This window comes from Solanum dulcamara, chromosome 7 (assembly GCF_947179165.1).
Source record: "Solanum dulcamara chromosome 7, daSolDulc1.2, whole genome shotgun sequence".
Classification (NCBI taxonomy): Eukaryota; Viridiplantae; Streptophyta; class Magnoliopsida; order Solanales; family Solanaceae; genus Solanum; species Solanum dulcamara.
The window spans coordinates 8567207-8583759 of NC_077243.1; the positions used below are offsets into that span (position 1 = coordinate 8567207).

A 16553-nucleotide genomic window follows, 5' to 3' on the forward strand; every position below is an offset into this window, starting at 1 on the left:
ATGAGACACTTAGCCTTTATTTAAACGTATATTTACATTTCTTTGTACAAAATATTAAAGGAGTAGTTTTTTGTTGAAGGATAAAAATATTTAATCAATTAGATTAGATTAGATAAATTAGATTAAATATTTTATAACATTTTGATTTAGTGTAAAAGTAAAATGATAATCAAATTTTGCATTTTGAAGCTTTCTACTTTTAATAATATATGATGATAATATATGTATTCGCCCGTTTAATAGGAAGAATTCTATCTATAGGTGTTTGTTTGTTGCCTCGGAGGAAACTTGTTTGATTTGTTCCTGAATACAATGCTAGGTGGTGTAAAGAAGGGACTGCCGTGGTGTAGGTGCAAGATATCAATGTCCCATCAATAAGATAATTAAGGTTGAAATTGTGACAAAGAGTCTTTACCTACCCAGCCGTGTGGATTGAAATGGGAGAGGGTTTAACTTTCAATATGTGAAAAAGACATGTTATTGCGTTCTCTTTTTTCCTATGGTTAGTTTTGTATGGTCACGTCAAAGCATGAATCATCATCATGAATATTTTAGTCTATGCCAACATTTGATTAAATTTTATTAAAAAGATGGTCCGTGTACTTTTGATCTCTCTCGAAATTCTTAAAGTTCAACTAACCCTCGGAAAACTGAAATACTAGGATAACTAGCAGCAGAATTAGGCCAAAAAGAAGTTATTAGGCAAGGAGGGGTTTGTGAAACTTAAGCTAAAAAATGATCACAAAATATAGGAATTTATGTGGGGTACTTAATTTATAGAGAAGATCAACCAAAGTGGTTTCCAGTTTAAGAAGCATAATCATTTCATAATGGTAGCCTTTTTCAATAAAATAAACCTACAATACATTCCAACTAAAGAAGAAAAAAAGTTGAAATTTTGTAGATATTTTCTTCTTTTGGTCACTTGACCAACAATCTATAGTGCAAAATATAATATACAGATGTTAACTGGCATATGCATCATGCACCTCATTGGAACAAAGGAGAAAGATCAAAGAGTTGAATCATTGAGTATATCAAACAGCTTCATAGAAAAGGAACACAAATCCTCCAAACCTTGGTCTCACCATCTAAACTAGCAGTGTATAGGACATATGAAGAAGCTGTATCTGATGGAATTTGTTGTTCACTAGTCACAGTTAGGCACTTCACTGGTCCACTGTGTCCTGAAATAACACTAAGACAAGAGTAACATCTCTCAACCCCTCTCCACACTCTCACTGTTTTATCTGCTGAACCACTGCACACCAAATCTGCAATTACAGCCAGACATAATATGGACTTTCTATGACCCCTGAGTGCATCCAGTAGCCCCATGTCACCACTTTCATCCTTCTCCCAAACTAGTATTGACCTATCGCAACCACCCGAATATAAAACAGAATGAGTACTACTTCTCCCAACTGCAAGTGCATTTACACCAGATTTGTGTTTCTCTAGTGTACTAACTAGTAAATGTTTTTTCTCTTCAAACCCCTTTCTCCAAATCTTGATAGTCTTGTCAGCTGATCCGGTAAAAACATCCCCGTCTTGTGATATTTCTAGAGCGTTGATCGCGTCATCATGTGCATTTGCTATTGATTCTAGGCACTTAAAATCATTGGTTCGCCAGATTTTAAGTGTTCTGTCCCATGAAACAGAGTAGAGGAATGACTCGTCGTTCGAAAGGGCTAGTGCTGACACTGTGTCAACATGATGCACCCATGTAGACTTCTTGTGGCGCCTGATCTGAACATGGTTTTTTGGTACCATAAATTTAAAAGCTCTGTCACTAAGTAATGGTAGAGTGGCCAAATGAACTACTTTCGGGGTATCTGAATTATGGTTTTCGATTCTCCAGACTCTGATTTTATGATCTTGATGAGCACTAAAGACCTTATCAGACAAAATTACTAGAGACTTCACTGCACCTTTCCCTGCTATAACCGTGTCGATTAAACTAGCATCTATTGTGGAAGTTAAAGCTTTTTGCTCCCACATACAAATTTCTTTATCAGAAGAGCCAGTAAAAAGGAATTTCCCAGCAAGTACAAGGGAAGATGTATAGGAATTCTGTCCCTTAAGATTAGCAATGCATTGATAATGAGTTTCAAGATTAAGAGAAAAACTTAGATCATGAGGTAGTGTTTTGATTGAAGGAACTGAATGAAAACTTGGCTGTGAATCTAAAGAAGTTGGCTTTTCTTGTTCTGCTTTTGAGCCATTGCTTGAACATGAAGTTTGGTAAAAAGGCATCATTCTTCATTCTCCTGAACTATAGTATATGAGCTTGATTTTATATAAGCAAGAATGGAGTTGGGCAGTGGCTAGAAAATACAAATGGAGAGGATCTTGTGAATTGTTTGGTTGATCATAGAATATACATTTTTGGTGTCTCTGTCTTTGTGAGGACTGAGGAGTAGAGAAATTAAAATAGGCTTCCTTAATAGAAAATGGAAAGCTACTGTTACTATTTATTTCTTGAAAAAGTTCTATATATTGTGTAACTTTTGTTGATTGGGAATGTTTTATCTCATCAATGACACTTGAAGAATTGGCCCACAAAAAATAAACTAGACAAAAATTACTTCATTAATTGTCTTACAAAGATTTTCAACTTGCATGAAGAAAGGTCACTCTGTAATAAAAAATTACATAGTATGAATTAGGTACAATCAAATGGCTGACTGCTTTATCTTTTTCATTTCATGACTGGCAAATTTGAAAAGTTAAACCATTTAGCTATTTCATTATTGGCCTGTAATTTGGATGGTAATTCCTGTCTTTTGTACTTGGAATGCTGGTGTGCCAAAACAAGGTAAAAAATTTGGACTTCCAGGAACACGGGCGAATCTAGCATACATCTTATGGTTTTACTCGAGCTCAATAGCTTTGATTTAAAATTTGGACCTCGTGTATGTGTTCACTACACAAGTATAAATTATAGATTTCGAACATAGTAAATCAAATGTAATGTATTAGAATTCGAACTCGAACCCATAATGTCCATATCCTAAATTTGACTCTGTCTAGAAGAATTTAAAGGTAATCTTAGTGTCTATTCAGTGAAAGGGACTTTAGCTAGTTGCCTTTCATAATATAAAAAAAAAAGTGATTGGTAAAGCAGCAAAGTTAGGTACTCTCATAACCCACCAATCTTTCTGCTCTCTTTTTAATTTCTTTAGTCTTTTATAACAGAAATTATATATGGAGAATTTGCCAAATTAGCTGTCATGATAAATTATGTGAAAAGTTTTCTATTAGAGTGTTTCTGCTCAGCATCTGATTCTAATTATGGAGGACAGTTCTGCTTACCTGGATGTGCCTTGGCACTAAATTTTGCCAGCTTCTCTAGTGGTACTTAAAATCATCCTGGAACATGAACCCACCTACATTATCTTATTTTTCTAATTTTACCTTTTTTGTATTAATTTATTTTCTTCCAAACATGTAACATGAATTACTTAGTCTAATGTTCCAAAGATAATTTAGTAGGCGCTTGGCCATGTTTCATTGTGAAAATAGAGATTCGATATATCAATTGAGGTGTGGACAAGTCGGTACGAATATATCCTGTTTGACCAACTTTTAAAATTAGTTTATTTTGAAAAGTATTTTTCGTGTGAAACAGTTTGTATTCGGCCAATAAAATTTGAACAAATTCTTAAAAGTGCTTCTAAGTGTATTTTTCTAGAAAATATTTTTGGGCAAAACCTACTTTTTTAACTTATGAAAAACAGTTCTTGCTACTTAAGCACATATTTTCTCCGAAACGCTTGTCAAACGTCTCATATTTTTTTTAAAAATAAGTAATTTTTGCCCCCAAAAAACTTGATCAAGCATGAAAGAAGAAGTCAACGAATAGTTTGCTACGATAGTAATTATTGAAGGCATGGAATTGAATGTGATCCAAAAGATAGGACAATGAAGGAAACCTATCTGCTAAATTAGGCTTTGCTTAAAAAACACAAGACAATATGTTCTATATGACTGTGCCTCTACCTCTAAAGGGAAACTACTATACTAGTTGTGTGTACAATTTCTTGGTTAGATAGTTATCGAACATGACTTATAATTGGAATAAATTATGGATGTGTGTTCACATGTTTGCAGGATTATAGGGGATTGATTGTTTGAATAAGTAACATAAATAAATCATCAATTATCTTAATAATATTCGTATATAATCTAGACAAATATTATAAAAAATGGGGATAGGGATGGCGGAGATAAAGAAGATGAAGTGTGTTGAAGGATGGGGAGGACACAATCAATGCGAAATGTCACTTGTGGAATTTGTTTTCGTTATTTTTATCAGGGAAATCATTTTTCTCACTTTTAAGAAATACAAAATTGATTTTTCGAGAGAAATATTTTTCAAAAAAATTGACTAGAACACACCCTGCAAATAGGGTTTATATAAGAAATGGAATATTCAGCCCCTCCTCCTACTAATTCTTCTTTTCCACGACAAAATTAAAAACAAAGTCTAGACCTACCTCCACAATCCCCTTTTTACTTTAGTTTAATTTAAAGTTAACTCGTAATTAAGAAACTTTTCTTATTGTGTTCCACATTACGTGACAAACATGAAGATCGACTCATCAAAGAAAAAGTAAAGTTTTGTTTAATGGTATGACATCAAAAATAATAATAATAAAGATTTCAGTGTTAGTATCTCTGGATATTTACACTTCCAAAGAAATTTAAATTATGTTTATCAAGTACTTAAAAATCATTCACTACCCAAAATATAACAATATACTCATTTCCTCACACAACAGGAGAAATAATCTCATATAACTATATATTTAGAATTATAAAAAATGACTCTAAAACTATTTTGTGTTACATTTTCTGTGACACTTCTCTGAAATAGCTCATTTATTAGTAGTACGTAGTATTTAAACGTCGTCAGAACTATTTTTTTTTTTGTGAAACCAATACTAGAAAAACATATATAGTAACATAGTAAGACTATTCTCATAAAGTCGACATCAAGGGTGTGTTGGGTACAAAGAAATATATATTTTTTTTTAAAAAAAAAAGTGATTTATATATGATCTAGGGCATGGAGTGAGGGTGGAGCGCGGGGTGTTATATAGATATACTTAAGATTTTTTTTTTTTCAACATATAGTAAAATTTTAAAATATTTTTTTCCTACCAAACACACCGTAAATATAAAAAGCTGTCCACACCAATGGCGTTTCTTCTTTTTCTTTTTTCAGATCTTTAATTTCTGGTCACATGCTAACTTTATTATAAACAATTTTAGCTAGGTGATACCAAATATCCAATTAACTAATTAGGAGTAGCATTAACGTATTGTCTAAGGAACAAATCCTTGCTAATTTAGCCTAATTTGTGGAATACAATATAATAAATAATACTAGACAGTTTGGTATTGTATTCCACAAAAAATAGGCTACTTAGCCTGCTAAATATAAAATTACGATTAATTAAGTATTGTATTCCACAAATTGGGCATCGCTCTAAAGTAGATTGAATCTGCAACAGTTATTTGCTTTAACGGTACGAAAACTAATGCCTATCTGATCCAAAGGGAAAAAAAAAAAAGGAAAGATGATGAAATTGAAGATGATAAAATTAGCCCACGAAAATATAATTTGGCCAATAAAGAAAAAAATAGTTTTATTAGATACTAAAAAATTATAAAAGAACAAACAAAGCAATTTATAAAAGGAAAACTTATTAAAAATTGGAACAGATTGGGTTATAACCCATATTTCAGTCCAAATAATTTTTAAACGGATCAATAATTTATATACAAAATGCTTTGATCCGCTCAAATTCAATCGAGTCCACTCACTTGATGACACCTCCGGACGAAACGCACCGGCCTAGCAAATCGTTGCCAAACCAACAAGAAGATATGGATGAACTGATGAGGCCTCGACAAGTAACCTAGCTATCATGGGATAGGTTGACAAAAACTAAACCTGCCTCCCAATTTGTTTCTACTTTGTTTGTCTTAGGTTAGGTTTCTTTAACTGTACAAAAAAAAAATATGCCTATATGTCCCCCGGACTCATTATTTTCATTCATAGGTGGATGTAGGGCAGAACACGAAAAATCGAACCAAATCGATAATTAAATTAAATTAAAAAAAATTGATATTTATTTGATTTGGTTTTTAAATTTAAAAATTGACTATATTTGATTTGGTTTTAATTTCAAGTCTAAAAAAATCAAAAAAACCAAACCAACTTTATATATACATATTTTAAAAATTAAATTTGTATATATATGTGTGTATTTTAATTTTTTTATGAAAAAAATACAATTTATATTGAGTTTTTATATTCTTGTTGCTTGAAGTTCCGGATGAATTTTGTTTTAATTTGCTATGTGAAAGAGTGTTTTAGAGGACCCTATTATGATTTTGTTATTGTAATACAACTCTTTTTAAAGTTGGATGATGAAAATGACATTACTATTTTCTGTTTACGTTGAGCCCTCTATTTAAAGTTGATTCATGTGTTGAGTCATGTTTTATTTTCTGTTTATTCATATGTATGGTGTGTTAAATATGAAGTAGAGACTCATAAACTTTAGTAGATTTTTCGAGAAGCTTCATACTACAAGATATGACAATACTATTTCAAATAAGTTTAAATTCAAATAGTGACTACAAGGTGTTTTAAAAACTGACAAAAATTGAAAAACCAGATAAAAACCAAATAGTAAAAACCGATATAGTTTGATTTGATTTGATTTGACAATTTGAATAACCGACTCAATTGATTTGATTATTTTTTAAATAAAAACCGATTCAGATCGAATCGTGAGCACCCCTAGGTGGATGAATATGATTTATTGGATTGGAAATTTGCCAAACACCTGGCCCCTATTATTAGGTTTATGCCTCTCTATTTATAAACATTTCTAGTGCCCTTTTATCCTTGATGTTGGTGTTTATTGTTACTCCCGCAGATTTTGGTATAAACAGAACAAAATAACAACAAATAATTATAGTTTTAAGTCTATAAAAAACTGTGTTTTCTTAAAAAATTTAATCTCCCTTACAATTTCTGGCGAAGCCTCTTAACATTTGAGTCAAGCAACAACAACAATGCGGAAGGAGACTCTTTCCTCAACTCTTTAAGAGTCGGAAGATAAACACAAAAATCTCATCTTCCTCACTAAGGGAGAAATGAACTTAATTCAAATTTCGTTTTCTCTTCATTTTATTTTTCTATCATTTCTCAATTCACATTAATTACACCTTATCTTTAAAGTTTATTCTTTAAAAAACACAACCAACACTAATTGCTCTAAGTAGTACAAGACTACAAATAGATTATACAATTGTCGGAGCAATTCTTTTTGTCAGTGTCTTGTTATCCAACTTAGGTGTAATTAGATAAGTATATTAGTGTCAGAGAAAGAAGGTGTACGTAAAACCAAGTAATTATCATTGTTACGGGGACTAATTACAGTTATTTCCTTTGAAAAGAAGAGGATATTCATAATTAGCATTCAAATAACCCACTCCTGCATCTCCATTTGGATGACATTAGTGCGATTTTTCGTGTAAATGTTTTTCGGTGTCAAGCTTTCAAAATCTACTTATTTTGAAAAATATTTTTAAGAAAAAAATTAAAAGTATCAATTTATATTTGACTAGTCAATTTAAAATACATTTTTATCAACAATATAGTCATTACTTTGTACTTGACCAGTCTTCCAAAAGTACTTCTCAGGCAAAATTACTTTTTGAAACTTCTAAAAACTGTTTCTCTACTATTCAAAAACAGTTTTTCCCCTAAAAGGTAGGTCAATCTTAATTTTCTAAATTATGTACTTTTAAAAAGAAAAAATATATATTTTTGACACTTCAAGAGTTTGGTCAAACAAATTAGATATATATATATATATATGGTTAATACATTAATTATGTATCTATTAGACAAACGAAAACACACATACCGAAATTTGAACCAAAAGTCTATAATTGAAACACATTATTAGGATTTTATATGTTCAATTGAAATAGGAAAAATTACGTCGGTGAATACTTTTTAATAAATAATTATTGATTTTAGCGATACTTTTTATTTATTACTATCTATAGCAATACATAATAATACTATGATAAATCTGCTATGTATTAAAAGTGAATTATGCATGCATATAAATGTATAATAAGTGTTTTAAAATATATTATGCTTGTTTGGTAAGAAATTAACACAATGCATTATAAGTGTATTAAAATGTGTGATAAATGTATTATCCATGAATAAAACTTATATTATATGTGTTTTATAAATTATTCCCGACAATATGTATTAAAATTGTATTATAAATGTCCAATGAAAAAAATGTTATTATTATAAATAGTAAATATTTTCTTAATATAATATATTTATATAAATTTTCCATTGAAATATGACTTAGTTCAAGTATTTAAATAAAATATCGTGACAAATTTAAAAAGCTAGCGATGCATTAAACCATTAATAAATAAACCAAACATGCATGGTGAATCATGATAGTTATATTATTCATATATTTTTATTAGCAGACCCATAAAATGCAACATGATCGATATATATTGCCATTTTATGCTCTAGGCTAGGGCACCCACCAAGGAACTCCAAAAGTTTCCATCATTTATGGTATTTTCTTTTTCTGATAGCTGGATGAGTCATGGTTCCTCTTTGTCTATTTTTAGTTATTATGGAAACTTTATTATAATTATATACGTGGTAGGGCACAACTTCCTCTTCGTTAATTGTACTCAATTCATCTTTTATTTTATTTTAAAAAAAAGGGTACATATATAGAAAATGTAAAATATAAAGCTTCAATCACTCAACTCAACGTACTCTCAAATTACAGTAATTAATTTTCTTTTAGAGATATGTCAAGAGCCAAGTTTGCATACATTTTAACTATTCGATAAATCTAAAAGCTAATATTTCTATATTTCTTATTTAATACAAGTATCAAAATACTATGTCGACCAAACTTATATACATGGAGAAAAATTATCTATTTTTTTTCTTTGTTTCTAGTAACACAAGTATCTTAATTTCTATATTTTTCACCGATACAAATATAAAAAACTATTATGTCCACCACATACAAATGGAAAAATAGCCAAAATATATAAATGCAAATTCTCTCTGTCTTTGAATTTTAATTTTTTTTGAGAGATATTAATGAATTGAACCCACCTATCTTTTTTAGTGCAATCTTCGTTTGGGCTGATTTGCTTTTTCTAGCTACGCTTGCAAAAAAGAAATAAATCAAATCATAAATAAATTTAAAAAAAAAAATAAAAATTGCCGATATGGGTGTATGAAAAAAGGGGGTTGCATTGCCTTTGGTAAGCACGAAACACACTAATTGTAGAAATTAATCTTAATTTCCACATCAAATAAAGATATAAAGATAGATTTAATATAAAGTAGTGGATTATATAATTATGGTAATTGTTCCCTACATTACATCAGGGAAAAGGGATCTGGAAGAAGCACTTAACAATCAAATCCAGAATATTTAAAAAAAAAAAAATCTAGCACTAGAACAACTTGATTAATTATTTTAAAGTAGTACGTGTATTCTAGAAAAGTACCGCCAAAGAAGAATTGGTGACAATACTAAATCATCGAAACCTTAGTTTTACCGGTGCTCTCCATTAATTTCGTTGCCTAAACATTAGTGTTACGATAAAAAAATGTGGTCAAATTAACTAGTATTTTGATAAGTACAAAATAAGTGAAGTAGCGGTTATATATGTTGTGAAAAGAGAGACCAGCTCAGCAATACAATTATGTAGAATAGAAACAAATGAACTTGAACATGTGGTATGAAAGGAGAATGTTTTTAATGAGATAATACTGCATATTTTTTGAAAAATATTTTCCTCCATATATTCCAAACACACCCTAAGTGGGTTATTATTGTCGAATACAAATCGTAAAATTATTGTTGGCTAAAGTCTTTTTTCAGCTAAATGTCCACATACATATATGTAATACATTTATATTATATATATAGTATATATATATATATATATATATATATCAAAGATTATATACATTCATATATACTATTATACAATATTTATACATTGCAATAATTTACCTATTTGCTTAAATCATTTCTAAACAGTCTCAAATTTTAGATATGAGCTTTTCTCAATGTTTTGAATCTTCTAAATTATTTTTTACAAACGGTACACATTTGCGGCAGGTGAATCTTTAAAGTTTGAGCTTCGAAGTTCTTTAATGGATGATTATTCATCCACAGATCTCAGTCTCTTCTCCACCTTTTACTGTGTCAATTCGAATGCTTCTAAAATTCGAAGTTGTCAAGTTCTGAACTATCCAAAATCGAAAGTCTTAGCGCTAGAAAAGAGAGAAATAATAAAGCCAAAAGCTTCGATTCAATGTAGAAATTGAAAATAATGATAAATTGATCTGATTGAGAAAAACAAATAAAAGGCCGACAGTCGATTGTTGAAGTAAAATAATCAAGAGCTAATTAATATATTAATATAAAATATAATGAAAATTGAACTATTTGGAGATGGCAGTCGTACTTCCATAAACTCTTGAATGAAGAAGGGGCAGAGAGATTATGTTGGGAGATTTGGAACACACAGGGAGGCTTCACGATTTTGGGTGTTGCAGGAGTATTTCGATCGAAGAGGTTAAGGGTGATGTGCGTAGGATGTGCTGGGGAAGAGCGACCGGACCTGATGAGATTTTTGGGGAATTTTGGAAGAGCGTGAGCTCGGTAGGTTTGGAGTGATTGACTAGGTTATTTAATGTCATCTTTAAGACAATAACGAGGCCCGAAGAATGGAGGTCGAGCGTAATGATCCCTCTATACAAAAACAAGGGGAATATCTAGAGCTGCAACAACTATAGAGGTATCAAGCTTCTAAGTCATACTATGAAAGTGTGGAAAAAAGTGGTGGAGATGAGGGTTAGGAGAGGCGTGTCTATTTCAGAGAACCAGTTCAGATTTTACTGGGACGCTCAACTACAGAAGTCATCCATCTTATGAGGAGACTGCTGGAGCAGTATAGGGAGAGGAAGAGAGACTTGCATATGGTATTCATCGATCTAGAAAAGGCTTATGATAAAGTTCCATGAGAGATACTATGGAGATGTTTAGAGGCTAAAGGTTACCTGTGGCGTACATTAGAGTGATCAAGAACATGTATGAGGGTGCCAAAACCAGGGTAAGGACAGTAGGAGGGGACTCAGAGCACTTTTCAGTTGTGATGGGGTTGCATCAAGGATCAGCACTTAGTCCGTTTTTATTTGCCTTAGTGATAGATGTATTGACGCGATAAATTCAAGGTGAGGTGCCATGGTGTATGCTTTTTGCGGACGACATAGTCCTGATCGATGAGACTTGTAGCGTAGTTAACGCTAAGTTGGAGGATTGGAGACATACCTTGGAGTCTAAAGGGTTTAAGCTAAGTAGGACCAAGACAGAGTACTTAGAGTGCAAGTTCAGTGAGATACCTCAGGAGGTTGGCACGGAAGTTAGGCTTGGTGACTAGGCCATCCAAAAGAAAAGTAGTTTCAAGTAACTTAGGTCTATCATGCAAGGCAGAGGAGAGATTGACGATGATGTCACACATCGTATTGGGGTAGGGTGGATGAAATGGAGGCTCGCTTTCGGTGTGCTATGTGACAAGAAGGTGCCACCACAACTTAAGGGCAAGTTCTACAAAGTGATGGTTAGACTGGCTATGTTAGATGGGGCGGAGTGTTGGCCAGTTAAGATCTCTCACGTTCAAAAGATGAAAGTAGCCGAGATGAGAATATTGAGATGGATGTGTGGGCATACCAGGAGCGACATGATTAGAAATGAAGCTATTTGGTACAAGGTAGGAGTGACCTCGGTGGAAAACAAGATGCGGAAAATGCGACTGAGATGGTTTGGACATGTGAAGAGGAGAGACACAAATGCCCTAGTGCGGAGGTGTGAGAGGTTGGTCATGGATGGTTTCAGAAGAGGTAGCGGTAGGCCAAAGAAATATTGGGGAGAGGTGATTAGACAGGACATGGCACAGTTACAGCTTACCGAGGATATGACCTTAGATAGGAGGGTATGCAGGACCCATATTAGGGTAGAAGGCTAGTACATAGTCTCGTTATTCTTCCGTATTAGTAGGCGCATTAGCGCACTATAAGTTTTTGTGCTCTGACTTCTGTTATTATCTTTCTATTACTTTCCGTACTTTGATTACTGTATTTTATCTGTGTCGCTTTCATTATTTGTATTATTCATTATTTGCTTTCCATAACGCTTTGAACTTCTTAGCCTTATTTGACCTCTTTTTATGCTTCTTTTAAGCCGAGGATCTCTCGAAAACAGCCTTCCTACCTTGGTAGGAGTAAGGTCTGCGTATACTTTACCCTCCTCAGACCCCATATTGTGGAATTTCACTGGATTCTTGTTGTTGTTGGTCAATTCCTTTAATTATCTCTGACAAATGGATTTTTTACTTAAATGATATAACTTAAATGCTTTATTATACTTTAATACTACTTTAAATTTATTATCGACAATACTTTACCTTTAATAGTCTTGCATTAATAACGTTTGTTTTGGGGGTAAAGTATTGTCCTTTTCTTCAGTTTTTCTTTTCTAATTCCCAAAGTTCTTGTTTGTGAGTTATCTTCACCGATTTTCAAAACTCTTATCTCTATGTTATCTTCTTTGATTAGAGATAATTTCTCCGAATTTTAAAAGTCTTGTATGTATTGTAATTTGATATTCTCCGAATTTTAAAATTCTTGTATATATTGTAATTTGATATGTTCAATTTTTTGATATATTTTTTAGTGTTTTGCAGAAATTCAAGTTTTTCAGTGATGAATGAGACATTATCACTACCTAGGAGTACTGGAGAAGTCTGATTCAGAATCTTCATTCAACTGAGGGTTCATGTTCGATTCCATCTATCATTTTTTGAATACAGGTTAGCAAATCCATATTGTGATAACAAGAAGAAAAAGCCCTAAAATATAAATATTGTGAATTTTGATCATAATAATTCTACATCATTTGTTATTGGGTTGAATATTGATGTAAATATCCCGTCATTCAATTTAGAGCTCTTTCAAACCCCCATCGAACCTCCAAATAATTTAAAACCTGACATAAGGAAAAAAACTGAGGCTAAAGCTCAGCAAAAAAATAAATAAATCAGTGTTGAAAAAAAGTATTGAAATTTTTAAGATTCGAAATCTAAAAAAAAAATTAGATGTTGACACAAAACAAAAAAAAATTATTGACGATGCTGACAATTTTGTGGATGAGGTTCCTATTCCAAGGTCAACATTGAAGATTGTATCTGACAAAAACAGAGAAGAAAAAGACATGCAAAAAATATCAACAATATCGATGAGTTTGACAAAGTTTCGTCTAATTTTTGTTCAATTATGTAATATTTTTATAGTAATTGCTATTTATAGACAAGTTCTACTCTTTGAATGCAGAATCGAAAGTCTTGGAAGTTGATTGTTGAATACTATTCTAGTAGTCATTGGAAGGTTATTACAAACTATGAGGCAACCAACATAATTCAATACAAGTTATCTCCTAATCAGTTTGAAGCCTTTCGAATACATATTTTGATTACTTTGTTGATATTGTGAAAGTCAATACTCAATTACAACTTATCACTATTTGATGAATAAGGAGTTAAATCTAACCTTTATAAAAAAAATTGCTATTGAAGTAATTAAAGAGAAGTTATTTGTTGGCATAAGAGATTTAGCATTGTTACTGGCTTAAAGTGTGTTGGTGCTAGTGATCTTGGGTATGATCCTAAGAGTCCATCAAAGTTCATGATGGAGTACTTTTCAAAAGAAGTATCTATTGAAAAAAATCTACTTGGACTCACATTTGAAAATATCAATTGGCTGAATAATTATGATGTTATTAAATTTGTTGTTTTATACTTTATTGAAGGGATAGCAAAAACATCTCGAAGGTTAGATTTAGCTCCCTATACATCAAACTGTAAATAAGTTGTAGTTGAGTATTGACTTTCAAAATATCAATAATGTAGCCAGATTGTGTATTTCGAAAGGCTCCAAACTGGTTGGGAGACAACTTAACTCTAATTATGTCGGTTGCATCATGTTTGTATAAGTCTTTCAATGACTATTATAATAGTTTTAGCAGTCAATATTCAAAACTTTCGATTCTATATTTAGAATAATATGATTATGAGATAAGTGTCAAAAATACATCTAAACTATTCTTTTTTTTGAGTTTTATACCTAAACTATTGAAAGTGTGAGTTTCATACCTGAATTATCACTTATTAGTTGGAAAAACACACCTCAGTCGTGTGTGTAATCCACTCTCTCTACTCTCTCTATTTTTTTAAAAAACTTTGCCACACGGCATTCACGTGGATAAAATATCCACATTGACAAAAAATAAATAAACTATTAATATTAGTTAAAAGTTAAAGACTAAAGTATTTCTATCCCATAAAAAAAATTATAAAAAAAGAAATTATTTTTAAAAAATAAAATTTAAAATATTTTGTTCACGCACTCCCCCACCCCCCCCCCCCCCCCCCCCCAATTCCCTTTCTTTTATTTTTTTAAATTTCTTTTATAACCATCTAATCCTCCACTCTTAATTTATATATATATTTCTTTTTTCTCGTGTGTTAGATATGTACATATATTTTTTAAAAATATTTTTTCTACTTGCGTACCGAATATAATAAAGATAAAAAAATTATTTTAAGAAAAATCTTGCTTAAAAAAATATTTTCCTAGTATATATCTAACACAAAACGAAAAAAACAATTTAAAGTGTAGGGTTAGGTGGGGCGGGTAGAATTTTTTTTAATTAAAAAAAATAAAAATATCTAAATTATTATTTGAAGAGGGGAGGTGTAAAGTAAGAATTTAAAAAAAAACTTATATAAAAAAATTTAATAAATAAAAATAAAACTAAAAAATTGGGGTTGGGCGTGGTATGGTGATTGGTGAGAAAAAGTGGTGGAGTGGGTAAGAAAAATATTTTATATTTTATTTTATAATTTTTTTAGGGTAGGAGATATTAATATTTTAATCTTTAATTTTAACTAATTCTAACAATTTATTTTTTTAAAGTGAAATATTTTATCCATGTGAAGTGTGATGTGATAAAATCTTTTAAGGGATAATTATTGTTATGCCCAAAAAAGAAAACTATTTATCATTGAATACCTCATTACTTTCATGTCTCAAAAAGGAGTTCGTGCGTCTTATTGATACTAGCCAGAGTATATATATTACGATAGTATCATGAAGGAAAAAACACTGCTCAATTATTTTTTGATACTATCATAGTATATATATATATATATATATGCTAACAGTATCATGAAGGTATCAAGATCTGAATAACTACATTGAAAATGCTTAACTGTCATTGATAACACTATATATATATTGTGTCGTTATCAAGGAGCAAAAAATAACTAATCACTAAATAAACTGTCTAATTACTTCTTAATATCATCAGAGTATATATGAGTGTAAATATACTCTGATAGTATTATGAAGAAAAAACACTGCTCAATTATTTCTTGATATCATCATAGTATATATATATATTCTGACAGTATTATGAAGGTCACGCTAAAACAGACACGGGCGAAGAAGGGGCGAGACAGTGGTGTAATTACTTTGGGCCTTTGGTCCAATCAGGATAAATAAGTTGGGGTAGGTCCAGTTTAAGTAAATAGTTTACTCCTTTAGTCTATTTTGTGTAATTTTCTTTTCTTTTAAATAAAAGAGAAAGTGTAGTACACACACCATAGTGAGAGTGGAATAAAAGAGAGATATGTGTTTCTTAGATTAATAAGTGATAGTTTAAGTATGAAACTCACACTCTCAATAGTTTAAAATTTATCTCTAAAAATATTACATAATTGAACAAAAAATATTAAACAAAATCCAACTCATCCATATTGTTGTTGTTGATATCTTTTGCAGGTCTTTTTCTCTGTTTTTTGTCAGATACAACCTTAGATGTTGACCTTGATATAAAATCCACAGAATTGTCATCATCAACAACAATTTTTTTGTTTTGTGTCAACATCTAATTTTCTCTTTTAAAATTTAAGTCTACAATTTCAACATCTTTTTTAAACACCGATTTAACTTTTCTTTTTTGCTGAGCTTTAGCATCAGTGTTATTCTCTATGCTAGGTTTCAAATTATTTGAAGGTTTGATGGGGGGGTTTGTTGAGAAATCTCTAAATTGAATGACGGGATATTGTATCTGCATTCAACCCAGTAATAGACGATATAGAATTACTTCGACCAACAATCACAACATTTATAATCTTATTGCCTTTTTCTTCTTGTTATTATAAGAGGGGTTTGATGACCTATATTCAAAACGACGACATACGAAATTAAACATGGACCCTCAGTTGAATAAGGATTCTAAACCTAGAATTTCTCCTAGATTATGATTATGTCTCATTCATCACAGATGAACTCAAGTTTCTGCAAAACACTAAAAAAATACCAAAAAATT

The 16553-nt window shown here is 31.1% G+C and overlaps 1 protein-coding gene across 1 annotated transcript; it reads right to left on the minus strand.

Annotated features, from left to right (window-relative positions):
* Window positions 1-768: 768 nt before the first annotated feature.
* LOC129895672 (protein JINGUBANG) lies at window positions 769-2493 on the minus strand. The gene is given in 1 exon segment (XM_055971407.1): window positions 769-2493. A coding segment is annotated over 1 exon segment (1269 nt). The 5' UTR covers window positions 2260-2493; the 3' UTR covers window positions 769-990.
* Window positions 2494-16553: the final 14060 nt, after the last annotated feature.